The 27,820-nt window shown below is 40.4% G+C and overlaps 1 protein-coding gene and 1 long non-coding RNA gene across 2 annotated transcripts in view; one reads left to right on the top strand and one right to left on the bottom strand.

Moving 5' to 3' along the window:
• LOC121961554 (FERM domain-containing protein 5-like) overlaps nt 1-27,820 on the bottom strand; it is an 84,005-nt gene that overhangs the window by 18,212 nt on the left and 37,973 nt on the right. The window contains exons 2-4 of the mRNA XM_042511629.1: nt 2,468-2,572; nt 660-702; nt 426-504 (exon numbers count right to left, since the gene is read on the bottom strand). Coding sequence (XP_042367563.1) covers nt 426-504; nt 660-702; nt 2,468-2,572 — 227 coding nt within the window. The remainder of the gene's footprint in view (nt 1-425; nt 505-659; nt 703-2,467; nt 2,573-27,820) is intronic.
• On the top strand, nt 23,115-23,505 carry LOC121961641. The gene is made up of 3 exons (XR_006107073.1): nt 23,115-23,197; nt 23,280-23,348; nt 23,443-23,505. It is a non-coding gene; the product is annotated as an uncharacterized LOC121961641 (long non-coding RNA).

Below are 27,820 nucleotides of genomic sequence, written 5' to 3'. Positions count from 1 at the left end.
GGGACAATAAAGCATAGCATATCGTATCATATTGTATCATTTTGTATCATATTGAGCATCATAAAGCTGCTATATTTTTTAAGGAAAAGGACAACCACTTTTAACCACAATGAAATGCTTAACACATTAAAACAGGATTGCTGTGGAAGTCAAATGTTACCTGCACCTGTATTAGTCTATAAACATCATACAATTAGTAATATTTACTGTAAAACAAGAAACCAAAGTTGATCAATATGTGAGTCCTACTCTCTCCATATTGACACAGTTTCCAGTTTCAACAGAATTTAATTCCTGAAATTCAGCTCTGTCTTCTGGGTTTGGTGTGCAATCCCAAGATTTCAAGTTGCCCAATCTGGCCACAAAAATTTCCAGCAGCACCTCTGTACCCACTTGCGCCCCACCAAGCTGTCTTTAAGTCTTACCTGGTGATTTCCTCTTTTAGGGCAGCAGGGTCGGGTGGGTAAAACTTGACACGCAAACACATGGTGAATGGGGGCTGGGCTGGGGAAGAAACACAAAAAACATTTAAAATGTATTGTCATGTATTGTTTCTAATGTGTTTGACATGATTGTGTACTTTTTATCAAAAAACAGAGGTTGCCTTGAAGATTCATTATTTAAGAATCTAATAAGGCAGGTTAAATTGAAATACTTACATTTCATTTGTTTGGCAATTGACTTTGTAAACTCCAACCAATGCTGAAAGGGAGAGAAAGAGAGGTAAAGGCCTGCACATTGCACACTGAATCTTTGGCAGCCGAACTGTCAGTCTGATGTCTGATTGCTCAGCAGCTGAGCATGATGACTTGTAATCTATGGCTGGAAGGCACAGTAGAATTACTCCCATCTCCTTGCCTTCTGTTTATTTAGACCCCCTCCAACACAGTCTCCATGCAGAGAAGAGAAGAGGGAAAGCTGTTTGCAAGATAATCAGGAGACTGCTGTTCTCTGTCAGAGTGTTAAGCATCACGAGGCCAAACTGGCTCTAATCAGTGAGATGAGGACGCCCTGACAATAATGGCGCACTGCGCTCACAATACAGCGAAAACGCAATGATGCTGTAGGCTGCTGATTATTCACCTTTTTAGCAACACCGGCATTCATGTTTCCTTAAACGTCCATTAGCTAAAATGCAGAAATAATCTACAAGTAAATAACATTTTCAAGCCTCGAAAGGATCCGTTATCCCATCAACAGTTCAAAAGTGCAATTATTAACAAACATCAGCTTTAAGCTCTGCAAATTCAACAATCTCAACTGAAGGGCTTGGCCTGGTGCCAGACTGCACATTTGACCCATAAGTCTACCTGTCTGTACTGAATATTTATATAAAGGAGGAAAAACGAATAATGAGACAAAATGGGCTAGCATTCATAACCAACAACACTCAATACAGCATCTGTCAATGCCTGTGAAACTTTTTTGACATTTAGCTCTGCCTGGTGATCTACAGACTCTAAAATACAGTACAGAGATGGTAAAGACTGACCGGAACAATATGGCCACAGAGGGCCTCTAATCCCTGTAACAGCTTCACAGAGTTTCTTCGGACCTTTTAATGTTTGATTCTGAAGAATGCCGTCATCCTCAAAATCGAGTCTAGCCTGTCAAAAACTACGCTATTACTTTTATTACAGACCATATATCAATATGAACAACATTGACAGCTCCCCAAAAGTGAATAGATTTCATAACCCCAGCCCATCCATGTTAGCAGATGGGACATGGGCCAAAAACCTCAAAATCCACATCAAATCAATTTATCCCAAAAATGGTTTCTATCATATTAGGTAGCTCTTAAAACACCAATGTATGTTTAAGTGTTCATATGTCTCATAAGTTTGATTGAAACTAGTTATTTGATGCAATAAAAAGGGTCATCACGACAGTTGGGCATGCCGATCGAGTGTTCACGATTAATGGCACAGCTTATGATTGGTTGGATGGCGATGACCCGATACCGTGGAGCGCACTACTGCACAAACCCTGCCTCCAAATGACCTCACCAGCCCATGATGGCAGCAACCATATCTGGGATATTCTGGCTTTATTTTTGTACAGTGGGAGTGAGTGGAGACATGTCATCCTTCTTTATATACAATCTATAGTATAACTTATGACAACATCATTTTTTTATGGGGTAAGTGATACACCCTGTGAACCTGGGTGCACAAATATTAACTTATTCAAAGAAGAAAATTATGCGCTCTGTGTGAACTAGATTTTAATTCAAGGAGATAAATGACTTAAAAGCATTCCAGATATTTTAGATCAAAGAATGGCACAGAAACTGGAAATGAAAGAAAGAAAGAAAGAGAGACAGAAAGAAAAGGGAGAAAGAATAGACAAGAAGAGACGAGACAAGACGAGACAAAACGGAATCATGAGTCATTGTGTCTCTCATTCAGCTGAATTAAATCCATGTGAAATTCAGTCAGGCTTCTTATTAAAAATGAATACTTACCCTCTGCTTGTCTGGGTCAACATATCTAATGCCAAAGTAGTCTTTCTCCAGCAGGTTGAGATGGTGACAGATGAGGTCGAACAGGTACTGTCCTTTGGCATCACGCTGAACGAGAAATAATAGGAGAAAATCCACATAATGTACTTGCTATTGAGGCACATTAACCAGAGAAGGGAAGAGAAAAAAACAGCAAGAAAACAACAACTTCATTTCACAGCCTCCATCCTCTCCATCCCAATATTTACATATTCACAGACACAGTTAATGAACCCCAGTAGATCAATGGTGCATATACGTAAATGCGCAGATCCAAAGTCTACCCTCTACCAAGGTAGAGCAGCAAATAAGACTGCATATTATAAAATGAAGAGGACATTTCATAAACATATTGATAGTGTTACATCCATATTATTTAGTTCAAGTCCATTTTTTTGGAGCCTCTAAGAAGTCCAAACGGCCACCAGAAAGTGTTTAAATATTTCACTACCCTCGAGGGAGATATATGAGGACTATCAAATATTCATACTGAGGCAGCAGCCACCTGTGAAAGCTTGAGAGATTTCTGCTGCAGAAAAAAGACCTAGAAAAGCAGCGAAACAAGGTGTGGGCAAAGGAAAGGCAGCCTGAAAAAGAGAGGAAGCCAGTGTCATGAAATGTAATGCAAAAACTTGACCCATAATACTTCTTGTATCATTTAAGAAACTGGAAATACAATGTTCACATTTTTAGTTAGGTTAATAAGATAAATAAAAAGTTGTACGGCCAAGCAGATTCAAATGTTCTATACAGTTTTGATCTCGTGTTGCAGTGAGAGAGGAAACAGGCCTGCTATTCTGGCAGTGGGAGCAGGGCTCTTACATAAAGCTGCGTCTGCCCCAAAAGGCTCATTAAAAAACACTGCTTTAATGAAGTCTTTATTTAGGTTTAACTGCAACAATAGATATGCGTGCAAACAAGACTCCCACTGAATGTACAGCAAAACATAAGCCAATAGGCTAATTGGAGCTTTAGGTTACTAATGCATAGCCAGCAAAAATTCAACTCTGAACTGAGCCAAAACTTGTGTCAAACAGGCTCCAACACTTACTGTTCAGATAAATAAGGGGAGGAGGGTGCAACATATTAAAGACATAAGCTGCTTGATAAAGACATTCCTAAAAAAATATCATCACCAAAATCTCATTAGAAACAACAGTAGAGATGGCATGTTAATGTTGCCATGCCATTGTTCCAAAAGGTCATAATTCTTTTGGTCCAATGGGATATTTTTTGTAGACTATTACGGCCATTTGTCCACAGGCAAAGCATGAGGTACTGGGCATAGCTACACAGTCTCATAACAGAAGCACATGCATCAGTATTATAAAGAATAAAGTCATTAGACCATCCTACCCTGGTAGGCACACTGCCTCTGATTGGCTTGACCCAACCAGTCTCACTCCTTTTGCCTAAACCTAACCAACCTAACCCACAAAGATGAGTACTAGTCAGTCAGAGGCAGAGTAGGGCAGGTCATTTTGATGGACCAATAATGTCATTCTGTATAATAATTAGCCATGTGCTTCTGTTTGGGATGATACCCTCAAAGAAACCATTTGGAGCAATGCACATTTGTTTTTTTTAAATACAAGGCTGTCGGGATTAATGGTATTTTGGTCCAATGGGACCAAAAACAAGAAACAACCACCATGTCTTCATGTCACCTTCAAGTTAGCTTGGTTAGCTCCTTATCAGCCTTATCCAAAACAACTGAAATGGTTTTTGGCATGGAAATGCACTATTTTGCTTTCTTACTGACACTCGTGCCTGTGCAGTAAATATGCAGCTAAAAGCCAGCTAGTTTAGCTTATCTTAGCTTAATTTAGTTTAGCTTAGCTTAGTGCAAACACTGGAATAGGGAGAACAGATAGCCTGGCTGTGTCAAGACATCACAAAATCCATCTACGAGTACCTCTAATGTGCTTATGTGAAAATGTGTAAAATTTGACATTTTTGATCTAGGTAACATAGGTCTGAGGATACTCAGGTATACCAGACTTCCTTACAGTGGTGGTGTTATCCTGCACAAGCTGTTCAGAGTAAATGCATGGTCAGGTTCTGCCCCTTTTGGAGCTTTAAAAAGCATCCTCAAGGCCAGTTATTGACATGCAAATATTTGTTTTTTGCCGACATTCCCACCCATTTTACACATACTTCTTACATGCTAGGTATACATGTGTAGAAGTTAGTGATATTAAAACCAAAGAGATCTTGGGGTTGAATTTCACAGATTTCTCCAACAGAACTATGCTCTCTGTACAAGTAGGATATAGGCTGTCTTTTCTTTCTTCAGTGATACAGGACACTATAAAATATCCTACAGTGCCCTTTAGAGGAGACACTGCATTCACATACAAAACCGCATAGTCAGAGAAAGTCAAAGGCAGATATATGAGAACGGAAGGGGAAAAAGAGAAGAGAAAGACTAAACCAAACACAAAGAGGGAGAAAACAGAGGACAGAGAGAGAACAAGACCGGACAGTTAACACTGATGAATCCGTCTTAATACAGCATGCCACAGCACAGCAATCAAAAAGAGAGGACAGGAGGATAGACACACTGAATAATCCATGTATGAACCATTTTCAGACACAATCCCTGTTGAGACTTATCATTTAAGACAAAGTGAGAATGTCTGTGATGAAGCCTGTTCACACTTCTGCTTCACTCAATATCAGATCGAAGAACAGAACAAACACCCCTCAGGTCACACGTGGCTTAACATTGTCAGGTCACACTGGGAATAAGAATTATTGCCCCTCTCTGGAGTAAATTAAAGCTGTCCCATAAAACTGCACTTATTGTCATTTATGGCCAAAGAGCAATGAAAGGTTGGTAATTTCAAAGATTAACTCACTGATAACATTTGCCAAAATTTCCTCTCACAACAAGTCTGGTTGTCCCGGTGTGCAAAATTGATAGGAGTTTTTCGTTGGCTTGAAATAGAATATTCCAGAACAATTCTTTACGGTCAGTCCCAATCCAGTTCACCTTGTGACAACTTGTACCTAATATCACTCATATTCTACTGAACCTTGCAAATTTAAGACCAATCATATCAAGGAAATGCTATTTCTGCTAAAGCACTAATGACTCTTAAGTGTAAAAGCACGTAAATTACACTTAATATCAATTACGACCATTGAAGACCTTCACCAAGAAGATTATATACCTTTTAAAGAGTTGCCATAGTATTCGTTAAGAAGTGTGATAAGTTTTGCTTTCTGTTGTGCACGTTGCATGCAAATCTCTGTGGGCTCGGCACAACTCAGCACAACACACAGCGAGCATGTCTGCAGGAGAGTGTCTGTGTTTGTGCTCTGCTCGGCCTCTGAAATCAGAACCAACAAGACTCCCCATGATTTGAACAAATGTTTCGCTAAAAATGAAAAGCTTTCGATTTGTGGAGACACATCTAAAAATTCTTGCGGACCAACTGACTGTCTGAAATTGCCAAACCTTGATCATGGCTAAAAGTTTTTTTTCTTCTTCAATCTATTTTTGAAGTACATATAATCTTTGGTGTACTTTTTTGCTGTGTTTGTAAGCACTTTTAACAAATGTGCTTAACTGTTATTCTAAAACGAAGTTTTTAAATGTGGAAAAAGACATGTCACTTCATGAAGACAGGTCACTTAAATCAAGTATAACAACATTTGATTGCTACCACAGTTTGATTTTAATTGTCATTGCTGAGCGTAAAGGGGTAAATTATTCAAGTATTCAGAAGAACTGATTTGTGATTCACAACCAAGCGTCAATTGTGTGAAATCCAGTTGAGCCAAATCCCCCAAAACTCCACTCAAATGTGGATACATTATTCTTGAGAGGTATATTTTATTACCTTCCGAGATTTGCAACCTCTCCTTTTTCAGACCAGGTGTGAAATTCACAATTTACAGTTAAAACAGCAAAAAATATGTGGTGGCAACAGTATTTTATCCCCATGTGTCTGAAAAAGAACAATAGGTGGATGCATTATTTGACAAAACTGCTTTGTACCTGCTGGGATTTGACTCATACTTTGTAGCTTACAAAATGCACTTCATTATGACTGAGACAATAATCACATGAGTATCTATCTCATCATGGGTATGTCTGATATTACTTGTACCAGATTTACAACACAGCATTCTGAAAGATTTTTTTGGCGGGGCTTGCTTGCTTTTATTTGACAGGACAGTTATTTAGCATGAAAGGCGGAGAGAGAGGGGACAACGTGCAGCAAAGTGCCGAGGCTGGACTCGAGCCTGCGGCTGCTGTAGCATGGACACAGCCCCTGTAGATGGGTCGCCCGCTCCAGCAGGTGAGCCGCTGGGCGCCAACAACACAGCATTCTCATTCTCAAAAAGGAGGGGGTGCAAATCTCTGCAGGTACAAATTCAGTATTCAGCTGAATAATGTGTCCACCGCCTGAGTTAGGCTACTTTTCAGTCACTGGTGGGTCAAATTTTTTTTTACCAGCCAATATTTTGGGCTGTTCTGGCTGGACAATGTGAATTTCATACATCCTACATTCATCTTGGCTTTACACTGTGCGGACTCTTGCAGTGTGCATGCAAATCTTGTTGGACAGGCAGAACTTGGCACAACAATGTGTCTGCTGCTAGCTAACATGCAGCTAATTTATAAAGTAATCTGACTATTGTTGGTTTGGGTTTAATAAACCTAATCAACCAATGTACCGACTGTATGTTAACGGCAACATATGCAACAGCCATGTAAAAGGAGTGTGTCGGTGTGTGGACTCAGCCACTGACTAAACTCAGAACACACCAGAGACTCTGGTCCTTTTTGTTGTTTTAGTCCTTGTTTCTCTAATCTCTGTACACGCCCAAAGTTTTTGCTCAGGTGAAACATTTCCAACCAGCGCCCATGAGTCTTGTGTCAGTTAACACAGACGTCTACATTTTATTTTGTCATGATTCAGTCCTGTTGACAACATTCTGTACCAGCCTGCATCAGCACTTCACTACACTGGAGTATGTCCAGGATGTGACTTAAAATAAAACAAAGTCTTTGTTGAGTACATTATAAGAAAATGCTTGTCTGAACAACATGCGACTATAATGATAAACCTGCAAGAGACTCTGAGAAGTAACTGAGGTTATATTACATCGAAGAACATCACCGATGGATGTATATGAACAAATTAAGTCAGCAGATGTTTAAGCCACACCAAAGCACAACCTAACCTACACCTATCAGCTCCACTTGTGTCAAGCTCTGCACTTGCCAGACCTTTCCCAGGATGCAACGGGCTGACCCTCCATCTCCCCCGTCAGTGTGTCTGTATGTCACTGTCACCACACACACCCTGACTCACCAGGACAGGCCTGCTGACTATGCCAGCAGCAAAAATAGAAACACACACACATCAATGTGCAGTCTAACACATGCACCCAGGGAGCCTCAATCCTTCTTGCTCTATTATAAATGTCTTTGGTACACCTGTGAAACCTCCAGATCCACAACATTTTCAGAGCCTATACCTCCCACTCCCTCCATCTGCTGCGCACTGTAGTGTAAACTACAACGATGCCCAAAAAAGCCTCCCCAATTAATCATGTTGTTTCCTTCTATGTGTACACCAGCGTGGTTGTACACACCATGCCGAACTGTATGTGTGTGTGTGACAGAGAGAGGGTGTGTGCGTGTGTGTGTGTGAGAGAGAGAGAGAGAGAGAGAGAGAGAGAGATGATCCATGTCCAAGTTAGTAGTTATGAAACAACAACAGAGAGGCAGGGCGATTCATCTCAGTCCAACACTTCAACAAAAAAATGAAAAGGAAATGAATGAAGCTATAAAAAATGTCCTCACCCACAAAAACAATGTAAGCACGCATACTTTGCACGATGGATTTATCAGCTGTTACAACAGATTTTAAATGGTACGACTTAATAAAGAGCTTCTGATCTGGAGTCTTCTATTGTGCATAACAATGAGTGCAGGTAATCCCATTGTTCCTGGTAATTTACCTGACTCTGCACTCTGATGCGGTTTGCAACGATGAGATCGAAGTGCGCTCTAACTTTGTCCCGTGCTTACTGTCTGGCTCGATTAAACAGCGACAGAAAGCAACCGAGTCTCTCTCGCCCATAGGCAGCTGACCAAACACTTCTAATGTATGTGTGGTGTTGTGTTGCATACTGATGAGACACACTGAACTTCAGTGAGCTGACCGGGGCTCCACTGGGACACAAAGGCAGGCTCTGAGGCAGAAACATTATTGATCTGAAGTTAAGTGTTCTTCAACATCCTTATGAGATTTAAACCCAGAGCCAAGCTGCAATACACTGGTGGCTGCAGAGAGGAAATACAGTACTGTATGTTGCCAGTTGAAGCACTGCTTTATTGTTTTTGAGTTTATAAACTGCAGATATTTTATGTCCTTTGTGATCATGTGATTTCAGTGTGGGAATTGCTTTTTTTCACGGTTTTCTCTCCCTTAGGTTTTTATTGCTGTCGGGGGGAAAATAATTAGATCCATTAGAAATGAAATAACTTGCTATTGAGATAAATGGCTTAACAGTCACACAATAGGCTTTGCAGTGGGAGTGTGTTTTTTTTTCTTCTTCTTTATATTCAACAAAAGGGTACTGCACTAACAGTAGGAGAGGTGGAAAAATCGATATAGTATAGTAGCACGATATTTTGTTTGTCAATATTGTATCGATGCACTGATGCCAAGTATTGACTTTTGCATTATATAAATTATTTATATTGCAAATAACAATGACAGTTTTGGCAGCCAGAATAAGAAAATCTATTCATCTTTTTCAGTCCACTAGATACATTTCTCTGCAATAAAAACGATTCAAGTGAGAAACTTAATATTTATGAATTAATCTTATTAGATAAAACAGCTTTCCTTTAGGGCCTTATTTTACAGTTAGAATACGCTAATAAAGTGCAATCTATCGCAATATGTGTTATCTCAATACTCAGCATGTCACAAAACATTTGAAAAGAAATAAAATATTATGTTGTGTCTAAAGAATTGTGATAAGATCATACTGTGGAGCTTCTGGTGATTTTCCCACGCCTTACTAATGGTCAAATGATTTAGGAACAAACAAAAATATTTGTTGACAGCCACAGATTTCTGATCTTAATAATTTCTAAAAACCAAAATCCTTTCAGATGGAGGTCCACTGAAGCAAAATCTTATCAACTGGGCATCCGCAATCTAATGTGTATCAATTCAAGGTGTCCTTTACACAGAAAAGGGTTGACAACCAATGCTGTAGGCGTCTTGCATTAATCTCGACATTTTGGGTGAGCAAGTGTTACATTTTTGTTTAAGCTTTAAAAGAGATAGGGACATCTTTTTAACAAGGACCAAGGTTGACACGTGACAGGCAAGTCAAAAGAGGCTTTAATTGGGCTTCAAAAACAGATCTATTGAGTTGAGTTTTAATCAGTGAGGCTACATTACATTTCAGAGTAAACAAAGCGTATCTTAAACATTGCCGACTCTCATCTCATCACATCACATTGCAGAGAATTGGAACTATTAATGAGCTTAATGTCAGCCTGTTTTCCTATGGGTTCCTACAGAATTAGTCTGCACTGACATTCGCTGACAGATTTTAGTACAAACAAACAGTAGCTGAATAGACATGAACATCTGTTTTTTTCCTGCATGTAGTATCAACTAGACTGCTTTCATGCTTTTCTATAACTGATCTCTCCTAATCTGCTGAAGTGAAATGACTGTAGGATTTTCATGATGTCCTTATTCAACCACACGTCTGACATATTTCTTTTTCCTCTACAGGCCAGTTGATGCCCCTTATGTAAGATTAATTAGGGTTAGATCTGTGAATCTTGCCCCACAACATATTTTTGATAAATGGTGTTTCCACTCAGTCACCCAAACCAACTTCCCAAAGTAATTAAACCTCATTCATCTACCACTTTCTAAACTCACCCTGAGTACAGCTTCCTTAACTGTGCAGCTTGTAAAGAGGATCGCACTTTCCTAATGTGTTCAAAAATCTAATGGAAAATATAGAAAAACATACAAGACTATTGAGGTTGATCTGTAATCATCACTCAGGAGACAAAGGTCGTCTTTGGACCATACAATGAGTAAAATAAAATTGTGATGATCATTTTCGCCATATGTCCCAATTCAAATTATCACAGTGAGCAAACAGCTTTGAACAACAGACATCGTAAAACGTGATGTAAATGTAAAACTAAAACAAATAGGTGATGCTTAAATGATATTATGGCACAGTGTACGCTGGGGCCTTTGATAAAAATAAAGGAGCTGGAGCCATGATTGTCTTGTCAGCTTCCATCCAGTTCACAGGGAAGTCATTACGGTCTGGTATTTGATTTCAGTGGTCAGGACAAATGGCTGGCCTGCAGGCCCTGGGTTGTGTAGGTGTGCTTGTCCAGGTGTATATATGAGATCTGGCTGGTTTGGACGTGTTTACAGACTTACAGCAGATAAAAGGCCAAGGTCCAAATAAATGTCTGTTCAGTCTACAGTACAGTAAGTAGGCTGCTTAGCTGAAAAGATAAGTCTTCAAACCATCTGGCGGTTAGATACAACTGAAATTAAGGAAATAGGGAAAAAATCTGAAGATCTAATAGATATTGATCTTTATTTTTCTCTTCTCAGAACAACAACACCTGTCTGTTTTACACACATCCACCATTATCCTCTCACTCACTCGCTCGCTCGATCACACACTTGCTACATGTAGCCTATGACAAGGTAATATGTAAACATGTGGACTGCACTTTATACAGATCTTTGACATTTTCACATGGTAGTACTGCGAGCATCGAAGCTTATGCCATTTTACGAGCTGTTTTCTTTGCCTCTTTCGCATATCTAACATGAAGCCCAGAGAGACGTGAGTGCAAACCAGTTGTTTCCAACCTGGTTGTCTTTTTCAATCGCAGCTTTTGTGAAAAAGTTAGAATTGCGTTTGTTTGAGATCACAAAGACAAACTTTCAGCCAACCTCAAAGATGCTTGTTCGACTCTATGAGGAAGAGGTGGCAAGGCGTTAACTAGACTGTCTTGGCAGATGGGGCTTGTGGTGGTGGAGAGACTGTTACAGATGGTCAAACCTCAATTTAAGGATGAGCAATGCAGAATCCATCTTTTGTGGAACAGAGGATCAGCTCTTTACTCTGACAAGGATACACAAGGATACTGACAAGGACTTGATAAAGGCTGATGACAGTATCCTTTGAAAAGTAGCTGTGGGAGTAGAGGGTGGCAGGGCCACTGCTACAAGTCAACAGGGTCTCGTAACCAGTTAAAAACTTGTGTCCACAAAACTGGCAGCAAGCCTGTTGCATTCTCAGCTGGTGTTGTACTCTGACATCATCAAGTTTGTGACTTTGACAGAATCTTAAAGTGCAGCTGAGTGATAAGGTTGGTTGGTTTTAAGCAGAGTGGGAAGCAAATGGAGTGAAGGTGAGTAAAGAGTCCATAACAGTCCCTCAGATAATGGTAAATGGTATCTTAGGGTCCTGTTCATGAGCTCACCCTTATGGGAAGGTTAAGGAGCTTAGCATAGCTGCTTTTCCAAACTGGAAGGAGAGAGCTGGGATGGGCATCATGATACCTCCTTGATGCATCCCTGTGAAGGCATTCTGGGTATGTCCAACAAGATAGGCACCCAGGACAAGCACAGGAGACACTGGAGAGATTAGACATCCTGTTTAAGCACAAAATGCCTCTGAATCCCACATGAGAAGTTTAAGTGTGTATCTGAGGATGTGGACGTCTGCAATTCGTACTAATTTAAGCAGTAGGAAAAGGATTTTAAAAACTAGTCAGAGCAAATCAAACTAATCAAGAAAGCAGTAGACACTGAAATACTTGTTGTGGCAGTAGTAGTAGTAGCAACACAAGTAACATCTAGTAGTACTGTTAGTATTGCTCGGCTTGTGGCGGTAGTAATAGTCATAGCGGTATCAATAACCAACAATTCGTGTGCACCTGCATGCACCCATGTTCATGTATGTAATATGTTTCTTATGAGAAATGTGATATGTCGGTGATAAGAGTAGTAATAGTATGGGGGTGTGTGCAGCGGGCAGCCGTGATATTAGCCACAGTGACTCATGGGTAAATGAGATTAGTGCAGGCCTGTCAGTAGGAGAGGAATGTATTAAACAAGCAGAGGCCCATAAGTGCTTTATGGAAGCACACGCAGCGTTTCATCACAGCTATAATAAAAGTGATAAACGGAGAGATGGAAATAACCCAGACTGGGGCCAAATGATCACTGTGGTCCTTAGTGGAGCAGCAGCACGCCACTCTCTGGGCCTGGACAAGCCTTGCGTCAGATGAATTATTGAGAGGGGTTCCATATCAGCTTGGGAAACACCACATCAATAAATGATGGTGTCATTTTAAACTAGAGGATGGAAATTGCAACAACTAAGTGAATGGTCCTGAAAGGTTACTGCTTCAACGGTAGCGCCTGGTAACTCCAGTGCTCCACAGTGTTTTCTTTTAGTTTTGTATTTATATGCAGCTCTGAGCTTCTGGGTAGCAGGTGATTAAGACGACGAATGGTTTACGGTGGTCTTAAACAACGCCCGCTTCTTTGGGGCTCAACTGCAGTGTTGATGGTTTAGCATATCTCAGTGCCTCACTGCATGATCTCTATGCTGATTTTCACTGTTCTCAAAGTTGCTGCCTCCAAGGCTGCGAGCGGCTAAATGGCTTACTATAATCTTATGATATGCTAATGTGTACTTTCTATACTCTTGAGAGCCGGCACAGAAGTGAAAGACCGTAGTGGATGCTCCTGTCAGTCAGCAGCTGAACGGAAGAAGATTTACAGTCAACATGCCTTCCCTGACAATGTAATGGAAGAAATAAATCAGTTATATTGCAATGCCATCCGTAGATAGGTTGAGTATTATTCAGGTATGTTTCTACACATTTGGACGTATTTCAAAGTAATGAGCAGAAGATACCAACAACTTGGTGATGAATAGGAGAAGCATGAATTCAAATAACCTGGTGATGTGCACTGCAAGCTAAAAAGGTTTCACCGAGTCTCTCGTAGTGTTTACATAGAGGAGCTCAGAGAAGCACATTAGCAGAATATGCTGGAAAATTCTCTTAAATATTTGCGATGCTGTTTTCTCTTTTAGGTTAATTCAGTGTGGGCAGGAAAGTTTATATTGCAGCCAATTAAATTAATCAGCAGATTTCAATGTTTTCAAAAAACATAATAAAACGCTACCCAATCCTTATTCTATGAGGATGACTCATACCCCTGCTTATAGATTAGACTCCCCTCCATGTAATTCCCCAAAACTGTCTAAGATTGGATCTTTATTTTGCTGCCTAGCCATTCCTTTACATTTGGCTGTATGCTGGTGATTCATTCTTGCTGCACAGCATGGTGGCACATATTAAAATTGCTCAGGCTATATTACTCTACCACGGATATAACCTAAGTGTAGGTCACAAAACAAGTGTGTGTGAAATATTAATGTGACAATATTTGTCTTATGTGGCTGGGCTTTCACACAGTAATTGCTTCAACGTCTTATTTTACTGTTAAGTGAAGTATTTTGGCTCTTCTTGAGAATAATTTCAATAAAAACGTTGTTTTTATACATTAAACCTGCAGCAGTGTTGCCAGGTGTGCAACATTTATTGTATCTCTATGTTAATTTTGCTCTCTGTAGGATGTATGAACAATAATGTTAAAAAGTACAATAATGTATTTTATTTGACCATCTTGTGATGCTTACAATCAGCATTTGGTTTTATTTTGTGATGGTTCATTGTTTCAATTCCCTACGTGATCAGGATAGCAAAATATTGATCCTATGTCTGCGTTTAGGCATCTCCTTTCACTTTTTCCAGCTATCTTGCTTGTTATAGGCTATGATGACCATAACTCACAGGCACATTTGTTGTTTTGGAGAGTGAAAACACTAAGGCATGTTGCTGTGTTCAAGTTGAGTTGTTTTGAAAGCAACAGTATTGCAGTCATTTATTTAATTAGCTTGGCTTATGGTGTTAACCATTTTCATGCAGAATATGTACAGCCTTCCAGCTATGCTGTCTTGAAAGTGAATTTTGTAAAAGTAGGCAATTAAAAAAATTGCCACACTGATGGACATAGGGACTCATAGCCCCCTCTGAGCATCATAGCTAGGTGCGCTTGCAAAAAAAATAAAAAAATAAAAAAATAAATAATAATGATAATAATAATAATATGGTTACATTTGTTGATGTGTCAAAAAGGTGTTGACGTGTGTTTTGAAACGGTTACACCTGTTCTCGTGGTTATGACCCGCGTAACACAATTTTCCTACAAATAAAATAATTTTAAGCCTAAACTACCACAGCTTAACATTTCCCATCTGTCAGTGCTGAAGCATTAAGACTGGAAACAGGGAGTATACAAACAGATGAAAAAAGAAATTACAACATGTTAACCAGTGAGCTTCAAAGTATTGGTAGACTTATTTTTGAATTTTGGACAGAGGCAGGCTAATTTCTCCTGCTTCACTCTTCATGCTAAGCAAGGCTATTCTCCCACTGGCTCTAGCTTCAAACTTTGTACACGGACATGAAATTAATATACACCATTACATCTAAACTTTGCAAAAATGTGATTATTTGTGTGCCAACAGGTTCACTTAAAGCCTTACTGGTTTCAAACATTACCATAATATAGTTTGTGTCTCCTAGCAGACTGGCACATGGTTGTGGAACTGAAGACATCCACATAAGGACGAATTATCCTTCAGAAAAAACAAGCCCACAAACAAAAGAGCTTCTTAATGTACAAAGCAATATCATCCCTGGAGACAACAGGCTTTCAGGTATGACATTACATGACCGTAATACACCTCTACATAGTCTTTGATGTTCACTCACGTGGCCCTAAAAAAAAGCCCTCAGCTGAAAGTCGAAAAGACAGCGATCCTCTTAAAAAGACGTTCGCTGTCAGCAGGCTGCCGTCTTATTGCCCTTGGTCTCAGTGATGCTGGGACTGCGTTCACAATCACTGCTCAGTTGTGTAAATCCTTACTCGTTTAGGTAGCAACTGAGGTTCCCAGGGGCTCCATTAAAGCGATGCCACGGTGGAGAAGTGGCCCTGAGAGAAGGAAACCCATAAGAGTTATGGGGACAACCATACTCTGAGAGCACCACTGCTGTAATGCTCTAACTGCTAATAGGAGGTTTTTGGAGAGAAAAGAAGTGAATAAAGGGGCACTGGACAGAGGAGAAAGCAATAACATGGAGAGGGAACATAACAAAGGAAAGATGAACAAATAAAGCAGAAGAGAAACAGTACAAAACAGTCAAAAAGTGTCTTGTTGGCCCAGTTGAGAAGTCTCTCAGGCTTTTCTCCAGGAAAAGGGCAGTGATGTGCATGACATAAAAAGAAGACAAATCACTGAGCACCTGTTCTCTCTGTCCTTCCTTTAACCCTGCAGCTCGAGGGACTGAGCACTTTCAATGAGTCCTTCCAGAGTCTTAAAGTTTTACGTAAAGCTCCTGAGTCCTTGTTTCCTCATCTCACTAGATCTTGCTTGCTTTGGCTACTTTGTGGTAGATGCAAACAAAACATGAGTACATCCACTTTAAACACAAACAATTGCCAGTCATATCCAACTGGCAGAGTAAGTCTTAGTCATGTTTACTGTCCCTGGACTCACATAAACATCATTATGCGAACAAATGAGAAGTTGCACTGACTGTTCTGGCATTGCTCATATAGCTGTTGATGACATATCAAACACGCTCTGAAAACATGCCTATGTAGATCAAAGGGCCCTATAAAAGGTATGAGAGCAAACGTTTATGACGTGTACAAATCCTGAGCAAGATGCTATGAACAAACACTCATAAGAGAACACTTCTACGTCAATGGACTGCGGCCGTGAAATATAAAACAAATTGGCAAGCAATAAAATAAAATATCAGACCAGGATAATGTTTCAAAGTCAAGTGGGAGTGCAGTTGAATGCTTGCTCTCTGTGGAGAAAGGTAAGAGCTTGTGCAGTGCCTGGCATTTAAGCAAACTCCGTAGCAATGCACATTTTATCCATAGGCTCATAGTCTAACCTTAGTTATTTAAAAATACACATCGCAAGAAAGTCTGTCTTTCTAGGTATCTCTTTTAAATGATATTCAGAGTATTTAAGAAGCTGAATAGTATTTTTGAATGAAGGCCTTATACAGCATTATACAAAAACTGTTCAAAGTCTTTTGGTTTTAGATGTACAAACTGCACACATGACAGGCTATACAGATGACAGTGGGGAAATATAATGCATAGGCACAGCATATTTTATGTATTGGTCTCTGTTATAGATGCACTGTCAGCTTTGTCTGAGAGTGCTAGGATTCTTTTGGCCTAAATTTACACAAAAATTGGAAACTTTCTGGTAACGCCAGCAATGCCGGACAAAGCACATTCAGTGCTCTAAGGATGTTTTACAAAAATGTAGTGTAATTTGAATACCTGAATATTGAAGTTTTAAACTGCGAATAAAGTTCAAAGGACCTTAAACTTGTTTTATTACATTAATCAGTCTGCAAGCTTCAAGGCTACACATACTGCAAAGGTCTCATTCTGGAAAATGGATAAAACATACAGTATTACATTGTCTTTGTCACAGATCTGCAGTGACGTCATTGTCAGTTCCAAAAAGAGACGTTGACTCTGGCCTCAAGATATTACAGACATGCAATTTTTCTCACATTAAAAATATTACTGTCAGTCTGAACTGAGCCTTTTAAGAAATGAGGGGACACTCTAAATTGGATTGACTAAATGGTGCCAAAAATCTGGAACATTGCTCCTGATCACAGGAGACGTCCTGCAAATAGAAATGTAATGTTCTTCACACTTTAATTTATTAGTCTGAGGGTTTCTGCATGAGGCCTTACTGTAGTCTTGGACCTTATTTAGATATATAACTGCGATTACAAACTTAAATTAGCCATTTCCTATTGGCTGTGGACCCAAGACATTTGATCAAATTCAAATCACAGTATGGTAGAAAAATATCATACATGTTTTGTGATAGTATCAACCTTCGGATGCAGTTTAAGTATCACTGCACAGCACACACACTCCTTTAAACCTGCACCATCAGGTGTTTGTAAGTGTCTTTTCCACAGACTGCAATAGAAAGCTCATTATGGCAGAGCACGCTGAGGGCTTACATGCAAATATAAATTAGGTAAACAAAAAATAACTCATCAATCATTTTTATTTCAATTACATTGGCAGTATGCATATTATTGTCTTGCATGCATAATGATGGCAATATGGTTCTTCCAGGAGCCTCTGTGACTATGTAAACACCTCAACAAACTGGTCACTGAACTCTGCAGCCACAGCTCCAGGCACAAGGTTGCATCATTAGATGTAAATGTTTTATCATACCTGTGTGAAAGTAGGTGTAGTGGTTGTGGTACATGCCGAGTTTACCTGTGAGTGCTTGAAGTCTGCTCGGATTAAGTATTTTGCCGGGAAAAAGGTGCATCTAGGTTACTCTGCCTGCTCTAACTTCTTGAGTACTGTGATAACAGTGCCAAAGGAGGATCCATGTGACAAAGTGGGTAGATTAAAAGCTTTGGATTAGTATTGTTATTGTAAGTAATATTTTATCTAAATCAATTTAGTGTCATTGAAATGTGTTAGCTTCCTGTGGAAATGTGTAGTTCCACTGCAAACAATAAAAAAACAGCCAAATGATCATTTGTATATTAATTACTCACCCAACGTTATGCTGAATTAGTCTAGTTTGTGTTTTTCTTGCATGCTTCTACAGTGAATGAGGAATCCAAAAGGTTTTTCATAAAGAGAGTTTGCATATGGATGTTTTGATCAAGTATGCAGTTATTAAACTTTTCCCCCTATTTTACGCAAAAGACTGGAAGGACAAAGTAGTGCTTTAAGTTACACCTAAACATGCTCAAAATGACAATATGAACATGCTGGTGTTTAACTGTTATAATGTTCTCTGTTCATCTTGGTTTAGTGTGTTAGCATGCAAATCTTTGCTAATTAGCAATATAGGTTTCTAAGAACTATGGAAATGTTCTAGTTTTGCTGGTTTTTGGTAATATCACAGAGCACACACGCCGCCTCGCCACACCTGTCAAGAAACCTCAGTGGTTTATAACATCATCCTGCTCCCTTCCCTCTCACGGACATCACCGAAACCTCCGTCTGAAGATAACAAAACAGGACTGAAACTTACCGTGCTGAATCACCGCAGCGGGCCCGATCTCTGGGCCCTCCGTGCTAAGTTTATCTACCGACTCCTGTTCTGGGTATTCGTGTACCCATTCACCGCTGTGGGCTCCTGTTGGAGTCCGGACGTGTAAGTCAGCCTCAGTGCCACCCGGCTTTTCCACCATCTACCGTCCTGCGCTCTGCTGGCTCTGGTTTCCCTCTTTTTCAGCTCACTGGCATGCTGCTGTGTATCCGGTGGAAACTCCTGGGCTTCACGGTGTTCCTCCTTTTGAACTCCGCGCCTGCTGATCCAGCCACTAGCTGCAAGCTAGTTCCCTCCCGCTCCCCAGCCGGATCCCACAGCCGCCGTATTACATCACGCCTCCGCTTTTCACTTCCACCACGGATCCACAACACTTTCTCAACCACGCAGACCCCCATTCCTGTCGTCACAGAAGCCCCGGTCGTTTAATTAACTACAACTTCTTGTCCCCAAACTCCATTTCTTCAGCAAGGTCCTGCCGCTACCGTAACTTCCCACGACGTCATCACAACAAACAGCCGTTCACTTCCGCCTCATCCACAACCAATCAGAAAGCAGACTCACCTAAACTCGCCCTCCTTAACACCCGTTTCCTCCACAATAAAAGCCTAATTTTTACGAACTCATCACAGACAATAGCTTAGATTTCCACTGTCTTACTAAAAACTGATATAAACCACTTGACTATTCTACACTTAACCAAACCACTCCCCTTGGTTAGACTCCTATATGGAACAACCACGTCTGAGGGGCGCGGAGATGGTGTTGCTGCTGTTTTAACATCATCCCCATCACCATTTCTCCTGCTCACTCATTCGAACACCTAGCCTTCAAACTCCCCAGTCCAACCCCCCTTGTCACCGCCATCATCTACCGCCACTCAAACCTAACCTGTCATTTCTTTCTGATTTCTCCCACTTTGTTACCCAGTTATCTGCCACATCACCCTCTGTCCTCCTCCTTGGAGATTTTAACATTCACATTGACAACGCGAATTTTAAATCTGCCACTGACTTCCTGGACCTGCTACAGTCCCTCAACCTCACTCAATGTGTCAACTTCCCCAACCACAACCGTGGGCACATTCCCGATCTGGTCTGCTCCTCTGGTCTTTCAATTCCTCACTTATCCAGTCTGAATCTCCATATCTCAGATCACCTGGCAATAATTATGGACATTAACCTCCACCATCCCCACGCCCAAGGAGAAATGGACAATCACCTTCAGAAACATCAAATCCATCTCCCCCTCCAAATTCTCTGCTTCACTGTCCACTCCCCTATCCGATAACTCCACTGATCAAATCAATTATTACAATCACACCCTCTCCTCCTGTCTAGACCATTAAGCTCCCCTTAAATCCAAGACCACATTCACACATTCAGGTCCCTGGTACACCCCCGATCTTCACCAAATGAAATCCCGTAAGCGACAGCTTGAAAGACTATACAAGAAAGCACACCTTACAGTTCAACTTCAAGCCTACACTGACTTCCTCCAAGATTTAAAAGATGCCCTGAACTCAGCCCGGTCCACCTACTACTCCCATCTGATCAACTCTAGCTCCAATAACCCGAAGACTCTCTTCTCCACCATCAACAAACTCCTCTCCCTCCCTGACAACTTCTCCAACGCATTCACATCAGATAAATGCAATTCCTTCCTCTCCTTTTTTCAAAACAAAATTGACTCCATCCACAGCAGCTTATCCACCTCGACTCAACTCCCTCAGTAACTACAGACCCATCTCCAACCTCCCCTTCATGCCAAAAACCCTAGAACATATTGTTGCCACCCAGTTGAAAACTCATCTCTCCTCCAATAACCTCTATGAAACATTTCAGTCTGAATTCTGCACTAAACACAGCACAGAAACAGCACTCCAAGTTACAAATTATCTCCTCCTCTCCTTGGACTCTGGACACCTTAACATCCTCATCCTCCTCAACCTCTCTGCAGCCTTTGACACCATCAACCATGCTATCCTCCTGTCACGTCTCCAATCCTCCCTCTACATCACTGGCACCACCCTCATCTAGTTTAAATCTTATCTCACTAAATGACAACAATTCATCAAGATCAATAACTGCACCTCCTCCATTGCCCCTCTGTCCCACGGGGTCCCTCAAGGTTCGGTGCTTGGTCCCCTCCTCTTCATCCTTTACCTCCTCTCCCTCGGTGACATCATCCGCCGCCATGGCCTCGACTTCCACTGTTATGCCGATGACATTCAACTCTCCACCAAAACCATCTCTACTCAAATCCATACCACTCTCATCAACTGCCTGTCCGAAACCAAACTCTGGATGCAAACAAATGTTCCCAGACTGACCTGTGTAGCAAGTACCAATCTGTACTCATTATTATTGGCCCCAAGTCACCATTGATAACTCCACCCTGTCTCCTTCTGCTCACATCCGCAACCTTGGCGTGATCTTCGACACAAATCTCACCTTTGAATCCCACATTAATCAAATTACCAAAACTGCATTCTTCCACCTCCGTAACATTGCCAGTCTCCGCCTATCTCTCTTTCTCAGCCGCTGAAACTCTCATTCACGCCTCTGTCATTTCCCGTCTAGATTACTGTAACAGCATCCTCTTCGGTTCCATCTCCAAAGCTCTGAATAAACTCCAATATATCCAAAACTCTGCTGCACGACCCTGCACCCAAATCCTTCAACCACATCACCCCAATCCTCCAGAAACCTTCACTGGCTCCCCATTGCTTACCGCATCCCGTACAAATTGCTCCTCCTAACCTTCAAAGCCCTTCACAAATCCCCCCCCCACCCCCCATACCTCGCTGACCTGCTCCGCCCGTACACTCCCTCCCCATAACCCCCGCTCTTCGGATGCTAGCCTTCTCTCCACCCCTCTCAGGATCAAGCGCCAAACCTGGGGGGACGGAGCCTTCCTCGTGCTGCCCCCACCCTCTGGTTCTCACTCCTTAAACCCCTCCAAGATGGCATTGACCTCTGCACATTCAAATCCCACCTCAAGACCCACCTTTTTAAATCTAATTCAGTGTTTGATTTATCTACATTTCATGCCTATCTGTCTTGCTTTTATTGATCTTGGTTTTATTTTCAATATGTTTAACTGATTTTATTGACTATGTTTTTCTCCCAGTAAAGCATATTTGAGCATTGTTAAAAGCACTCTATAAATAAAATGCATTATTATCATTATTATTACTATTAAACTAATGTCCTGGACAAATTTCAATTTCTGATTTGATGATGACGCTAGATGAAAAGTCATGGGATAACCCAGGTTATTACCATTCATTAGAAGGAGATGATTGCCTGAACCAAATTTCAGGGCAATCTCATCCAATATTTGACAAAATGGACTTCTTCCTCTGTGGATCACGAATCTATGTAGAAAATTGCATGGCAATATATAGTTCTTGAGACAGTTCTATCTGAACCAAACTGAACAACTGACCAACAAACTGGCATTGCCGGTGGGCAAGAGTCATGTGATTAAAAATGTTATGAGCATGAATCTGACAGCACATCGACAGAGCACGCTCATCTCACCTTTTGACCTTATCCCACAACCAAAGACACTTAGGAGTAGGATAGTCTGGCCACTGTGTGCTACTGTTCTTCCAGGTATGTATAATTAAATACACCAGCATTGTCTGTGCTTGGCTGGCCCAGGAGCAGGGAGATGCACACCAGAGGAGAACAAGGCAGGTGGAAAAAATAAATGTTGAAAGCCTTAGAAACTTCACATTAAAACAATGTCAAAATCAATTTTAACCTTATTATTTTTTAACAAACTTGACCCAGACCAGAAGGACCAGTGAGAAATGTTTTACTGCCAAACACGAGTTTTGAGCTAAGCAGATGGCAAGAAGTTCTCCTGAATATCATAAACCAAGAACAAAAAAAGACCAATTAAAAACCAAACAAAATAACTGAAGCAAAACTACAGCTGCTTCTAAATTTGAAGAAATATCTGAATGAGAAAACCTTTGTAGGGCACAACATTTATGTGTAATAAGACTATATAAATGGAATGGAGATGGACATCCTTTAAGACACTTTACATGGTTTCTGAAAACACCCTGTCTTTCTTAAAATAACCAATTGTAAGCTACTAAAGATCTAGCAAAAGCCTTGGATTGTTGACTCAGATGTTAGGAGAGTAGAGGTTGGGTTCAAGTGCCTCCTTGGTTTGCATCTTGTAGTGCGTACCCTCTGCCAAAGACTTCAGCAATCGTGGATGCATGGGGTAAGAAACAGTAGAAATAGTTATAGCTATATGAAACATTATAAGTTACAGTAATAACAATAATACTTGTGTTTTAGGCTTCAGCCCATTAAACATTACTTGGTTTGTTTCAGCGGCCTCCCCAGCCAGGCATTTGAGTACGTCAAATACAACAACGGTCTTATGACAGAGGAGGACTATCCCTACAAAGGCCATGTAAGACTTGAGTCTCCTCGTGTTTTTTATGTAAAATAAATTCTAAATGTATGCGTTTTTGTCTTTGTCCTTCCTTTATCAGGATGACACTTGCCATTTTGAGCCTGCGCTAGCAGCTGCTTTCGTCCTGGATGTTGTCAATATAACAAGTGTGAGTATATAGTCTATATTGTGCAAGAAACTGTACAAGTGTCTTTAAAGAAATAAACTGAAACTTAACTGAATTTCTGGACATTTGTTCACAGTATGATGAAAAGGCCATGGTTGATGCTGTGGCTCGGCTCAACCCTGTGTCCTTTGGTTTTGAGATCACGGCCGATTTTATGCACTAAAAAGAAGGTGTTTACACCAGGTAAGCTATAGACCTAGTGAAAAACCATTAAATTCCATTAATCAAAAGCTATTCTGCAGGTGAATGCAAGAGTAATCTTTTGCTACAGCAGGAATGTATTTCACCTGGTGAGAACACACACTGTGGTGTGACTGTATCAGCAAGTATAGGTGAAAAAATTGATTACAAAATATAAGCATTCATAAGAATTCTCACCCTGCCTTTTTATCTCTAAAGCAGTATTAACTCTATTGTGGGGATGGTGTTAACAGGTTTTCATTTATGCAAAGTGGCAGAAATAAGTGGTTTAAGTACTGAGAGGCTACCTGAGGTAAATGCCCAGAGGTCACTTCACCCAACAACTCTTCAATAATGGCAGGCTATTTAAGAGATTAACTCAAGGAGCACTGCTAATACATAGACGTTATTACTCGGCTGAGCAACCATTTGGCTCACCGTGAGAAGGTAAGTGATAAGATTTACCGCATGAGATTGTGGTTGAATCACTGAGAGAAGAACCCACAGATACACTATTAAAAAAATAAATAAGGAAAGAATGTGCTATCTTAAGACACAATTTTAAAGTAAAAATGAACAAATTTCTCTCTGGAAAGACCTTAGCAGCATGCTATAAGGACTGCCTTAGGGCAGGACTGTAACAAAAAGCTTAGCGCTCTAACGCCGCAGACAGAGGTTCGCTCTGTAAAAACTGCTAACAGCAGATACTGTTGCCCTGACCGTGCACATAGCAGGTCAAACGTGTTACTGATCACGGTCCATGATAGAAGGAGGCGCCCTGCATCTGCTGCGCTTGCATCCAGACAAGGATTCGGAAGGACGCTGTTGTGTTTCACAGCTCACTCACACTCACACACACACCAGGCACTTAGGCTCAGTTATCTTAAAACCATGAAAACACACACACATAAACACCACACACACACACAGTTTATCACTATCTTATTTCATCACAGTACCAGATGGTGTGCACATGTACAAAGACATGCTTACAGACAATGTTGAGGCGATGTATCCTCCTCACAAAAGCTTTTTCATTATCTTTCCTCATACTCCCCAGAATGCACCATGAGCACACTTGTGCATTGGATGAATTGGTTTATTTCCTTTGGGGACAATGTGACCGTCAGTGTGCTGTCACAACAGCCAGGATGCTGCCAGAATGGTTTTGTGAATAGAAAACTGAGCCAGAGCAGCAGTAAAATAGCTTCCCTCTTGTACCGATCTGTTGATAGAGGGAGCTGGACATGCCACTGAGGCAAGCGGGGAATCCTGGGGAAAATCTAAGTAATTCTTTTTCAGTAAGGGGAGAAAGGAGTACTAAATCACAGCTAATCTCAACATCCAGAGTCATATACCTAAAATAGAGAACAACAGGCTAAGACAAAAAGAAGATACTACATTCTCAGGCAGTTTTGACTGAAGCAACTTCACACCAGCTAAACTCATGCTGAGCTGTCTGAGTTGTCTCCCTTAGAGTTAAGGTCATTGTGGTGGGTGGATGTGATGAGAGGAAGAGCCAAGAATGGTGCCGGTTATGTCTTGAACCTGTTGTTCTTACTACAAAAAGACAAACTGGGTAAATAACATTGGCTGCTGAGATCAAAGTGTTTTGTATTTGTGTGTGTGTGTGTGTGTGTGTGTGTGTGTGTGTGTGTGTGCATACGCCTCAAAAGCATATATGCATCTGGGCTTTGACCTCCACATGCAACCGCTCAGGAATCATGTGATTTGCTTTGTCAAATGCCAAATAAGGAAAACTGTTTCAAACCAGCCTTACTTCTAAGCACTGGATTTTGAATAGTTTACTGTCCACCTTGTTCTCTTTGTTTAAAAGGTAACTTCAGTACTTTTCAACCTAGGTCCTATTTTTCCATGTTTTTGTGTTCAAGGGACCAATGAGACAAGAACTTTTGAAACTGGACCATTATTTAGCACAATCGCTGAAGTCAGCAGCCAGAAAAACAGGCTGCAATTTAATATTAACAAGCATTTGTGCATCATCACTGTAATCCATTAAAACTGCTTGGTTTTGCTACAGACTCAGACTTGCATTCTGAGTCACTGACGACATTATGGAAAGGATCCTATAGGGATAGACCTTTCTGCTAAAGAGTGAGATTTTTTCTGTTAAACAAAAATGGCCCAGATATCACATTCGCCAAACCCACCAGACTCAGTTTAAATAAACAGGAATTCTGTCATCATAAAACACACTTACTTCAAAGTCGATAGGAAAAAAACATCTTATTATTAATATTCTTGGCTTGTCTTTCCACTGGTCCAATAATCACAAACTCTGGTGTGATTAAAATAAACCCTTATTTTACCCATTCAGATGTGATGATATGCTGGCTCTATATACGTTAAAATAACTTTAACGTGTAACTTTTGACGAGTGCGGTAGGTTTGGCAATGGTGATTTCACTGCTGTCTCTAGTTACTCTTTAACAAAAGGGTTTAACAATGTTTTCAGACAATTAAGACAATAATCTGAGCCTGTCAGTGGCAAAAATCAGGCACTTGTAGTGGACATACACTGAGGTTACACAAACACCCTGAGTGGATACATCACAGTCTATTTTGCTGCTGCTGACATCAGAACTCTCGCTCAATACTCGACCGCTTTTAATATAGTTGTATCTAGTTTTTGCACTTAAGAAAATAAAGTCCAGGTTTAAAAGTACAGAAGTCACCTATAAAAGAACTTACACAGATCCTGTCTTCTTAAAGTAAACCTTATAGGGGAAAGATAAGAGTAACTTCTCAGGCCAACTATTTCCATTTACAAATCTCCATAAACTGTCCATTGTGAAGCAAAATAAATTGACATTTACTCTGTTGAATATGAAGTTCCTTGGATACTCATTTCCACAGAGTTATATAGATTATTTTTTATTGTGCATTTGATGATTTTTAAAACCATCTAAATGTCTGCTGAGAGCAATTTTCTTAGTTGCATAATTGCCCACGCACTTTAATTACCATCTCAGCATTTACCCACAGAGAGAGGGTAAACCATCTCTATTTGAACATCTTTGTTTACAATAGAAATGTTAAAAACAGATGATGTATGCATGAGCAGTAATTTTATACAGTAAGGTCACAATGTTCTAAATTCCAGATTGGAAGAATGTCTTTGTCCATAACTTTATGTTTTACATTTGTATGAAAATGCGCCCAAAGAATCATTCATATTGACTCTTTCTTTTGAAAATGATCTGATGCTTTGTTTGGAAAATGTCTCCTTTTATAACCCTGCTCTACACACAATACTACACTACTGTATTTTCCATTGTTTCGACCTGCAGGCATGTGCAGCCCTCTGCTGTATCTCAGCCATATAACCTCAGCACATGAGCAGTGATTAAACACCCACACAGGACCTTTAACACTGAATACGCACAAATGTGGAAACACAGCTTGGAAGTATATCGTTCGATATAACTTCTAACCCGTGTGGAGGTGCTGAAATAACAAAGTCAGTGGGCCACTGTGGTAAATCATCTAAGAAAAACCTATGGCGTATATCATACACAATACAATATTTGTGCTCATTTTATTTTATGCAAGATCTTGCTTTTACTTGTTAAATAAAACAGGGTTTTATTGGCAAAATTGGAAAGACCATTGTAAAGGCACTGTGAGCACAACAATAATGAAGAAGTATCCAAGCACACTTTCATTAATATACTCACAGCACCATCAGCAGAAAAGAGTCTGTTTAAGAGGAATGTAAATGAATGTGTGTGTAATTATGAATCGTCCAGTCACAGTGTCGCATGACAAAAATGGCTCACCCAATGATAAGACAATAACTGACTGTAGAATGTGTAAAAACACCACAAATACAGTGTCAATTTGAAAGTTGCATTTATTTTTATGGGGTTATTAAAAGGCGGTAACCATATTAGTGTTTTGCAAAACAATGATCCACACAATAATTACTATGTGATATACTGTATATCACAATAAAACTTGTAAAATACAGGCAAACACATGCTACACTATTTTGTTTAATTGCTTTCAGTTTGTTTTAATTTTTTAAGGTAGCATTTACATTTGCATTGCAAACCTAATGAGCTACCCAGTCTCACTCCCAACTTGTCAGATTCCACTGATACTTAATCAGTGGCCCTTGGCGTCACATACCAACACACGAGGACCCCTTTAGTGGCGGTGTGAAAAGCACTGCTATAGTGAAATAATAGCTAGAAAGTCTGCATAGGGTTGGTGGGACACAGCTGTTCGTTTTCCACGGGAACCTCGAAAGT

This window comes from Plectropomus leopardus, chromosome 1, assembly GCF_008729295.1.
Source record: "Plectropomus leopardus isolate mb chromosome 1, YSFRI_Pleo_2.0, whole genome shotgun sequence".
Taxonomy (NCBI): Eukaryota; Metazoa; Chordata; class Actinopteri; order Perciformes; family Serranidae; genus Plectropomus; species Plectropomus leopardus.
This window is presented reverse-complemented; position numbering and strand designations above follow the sequence as displayed.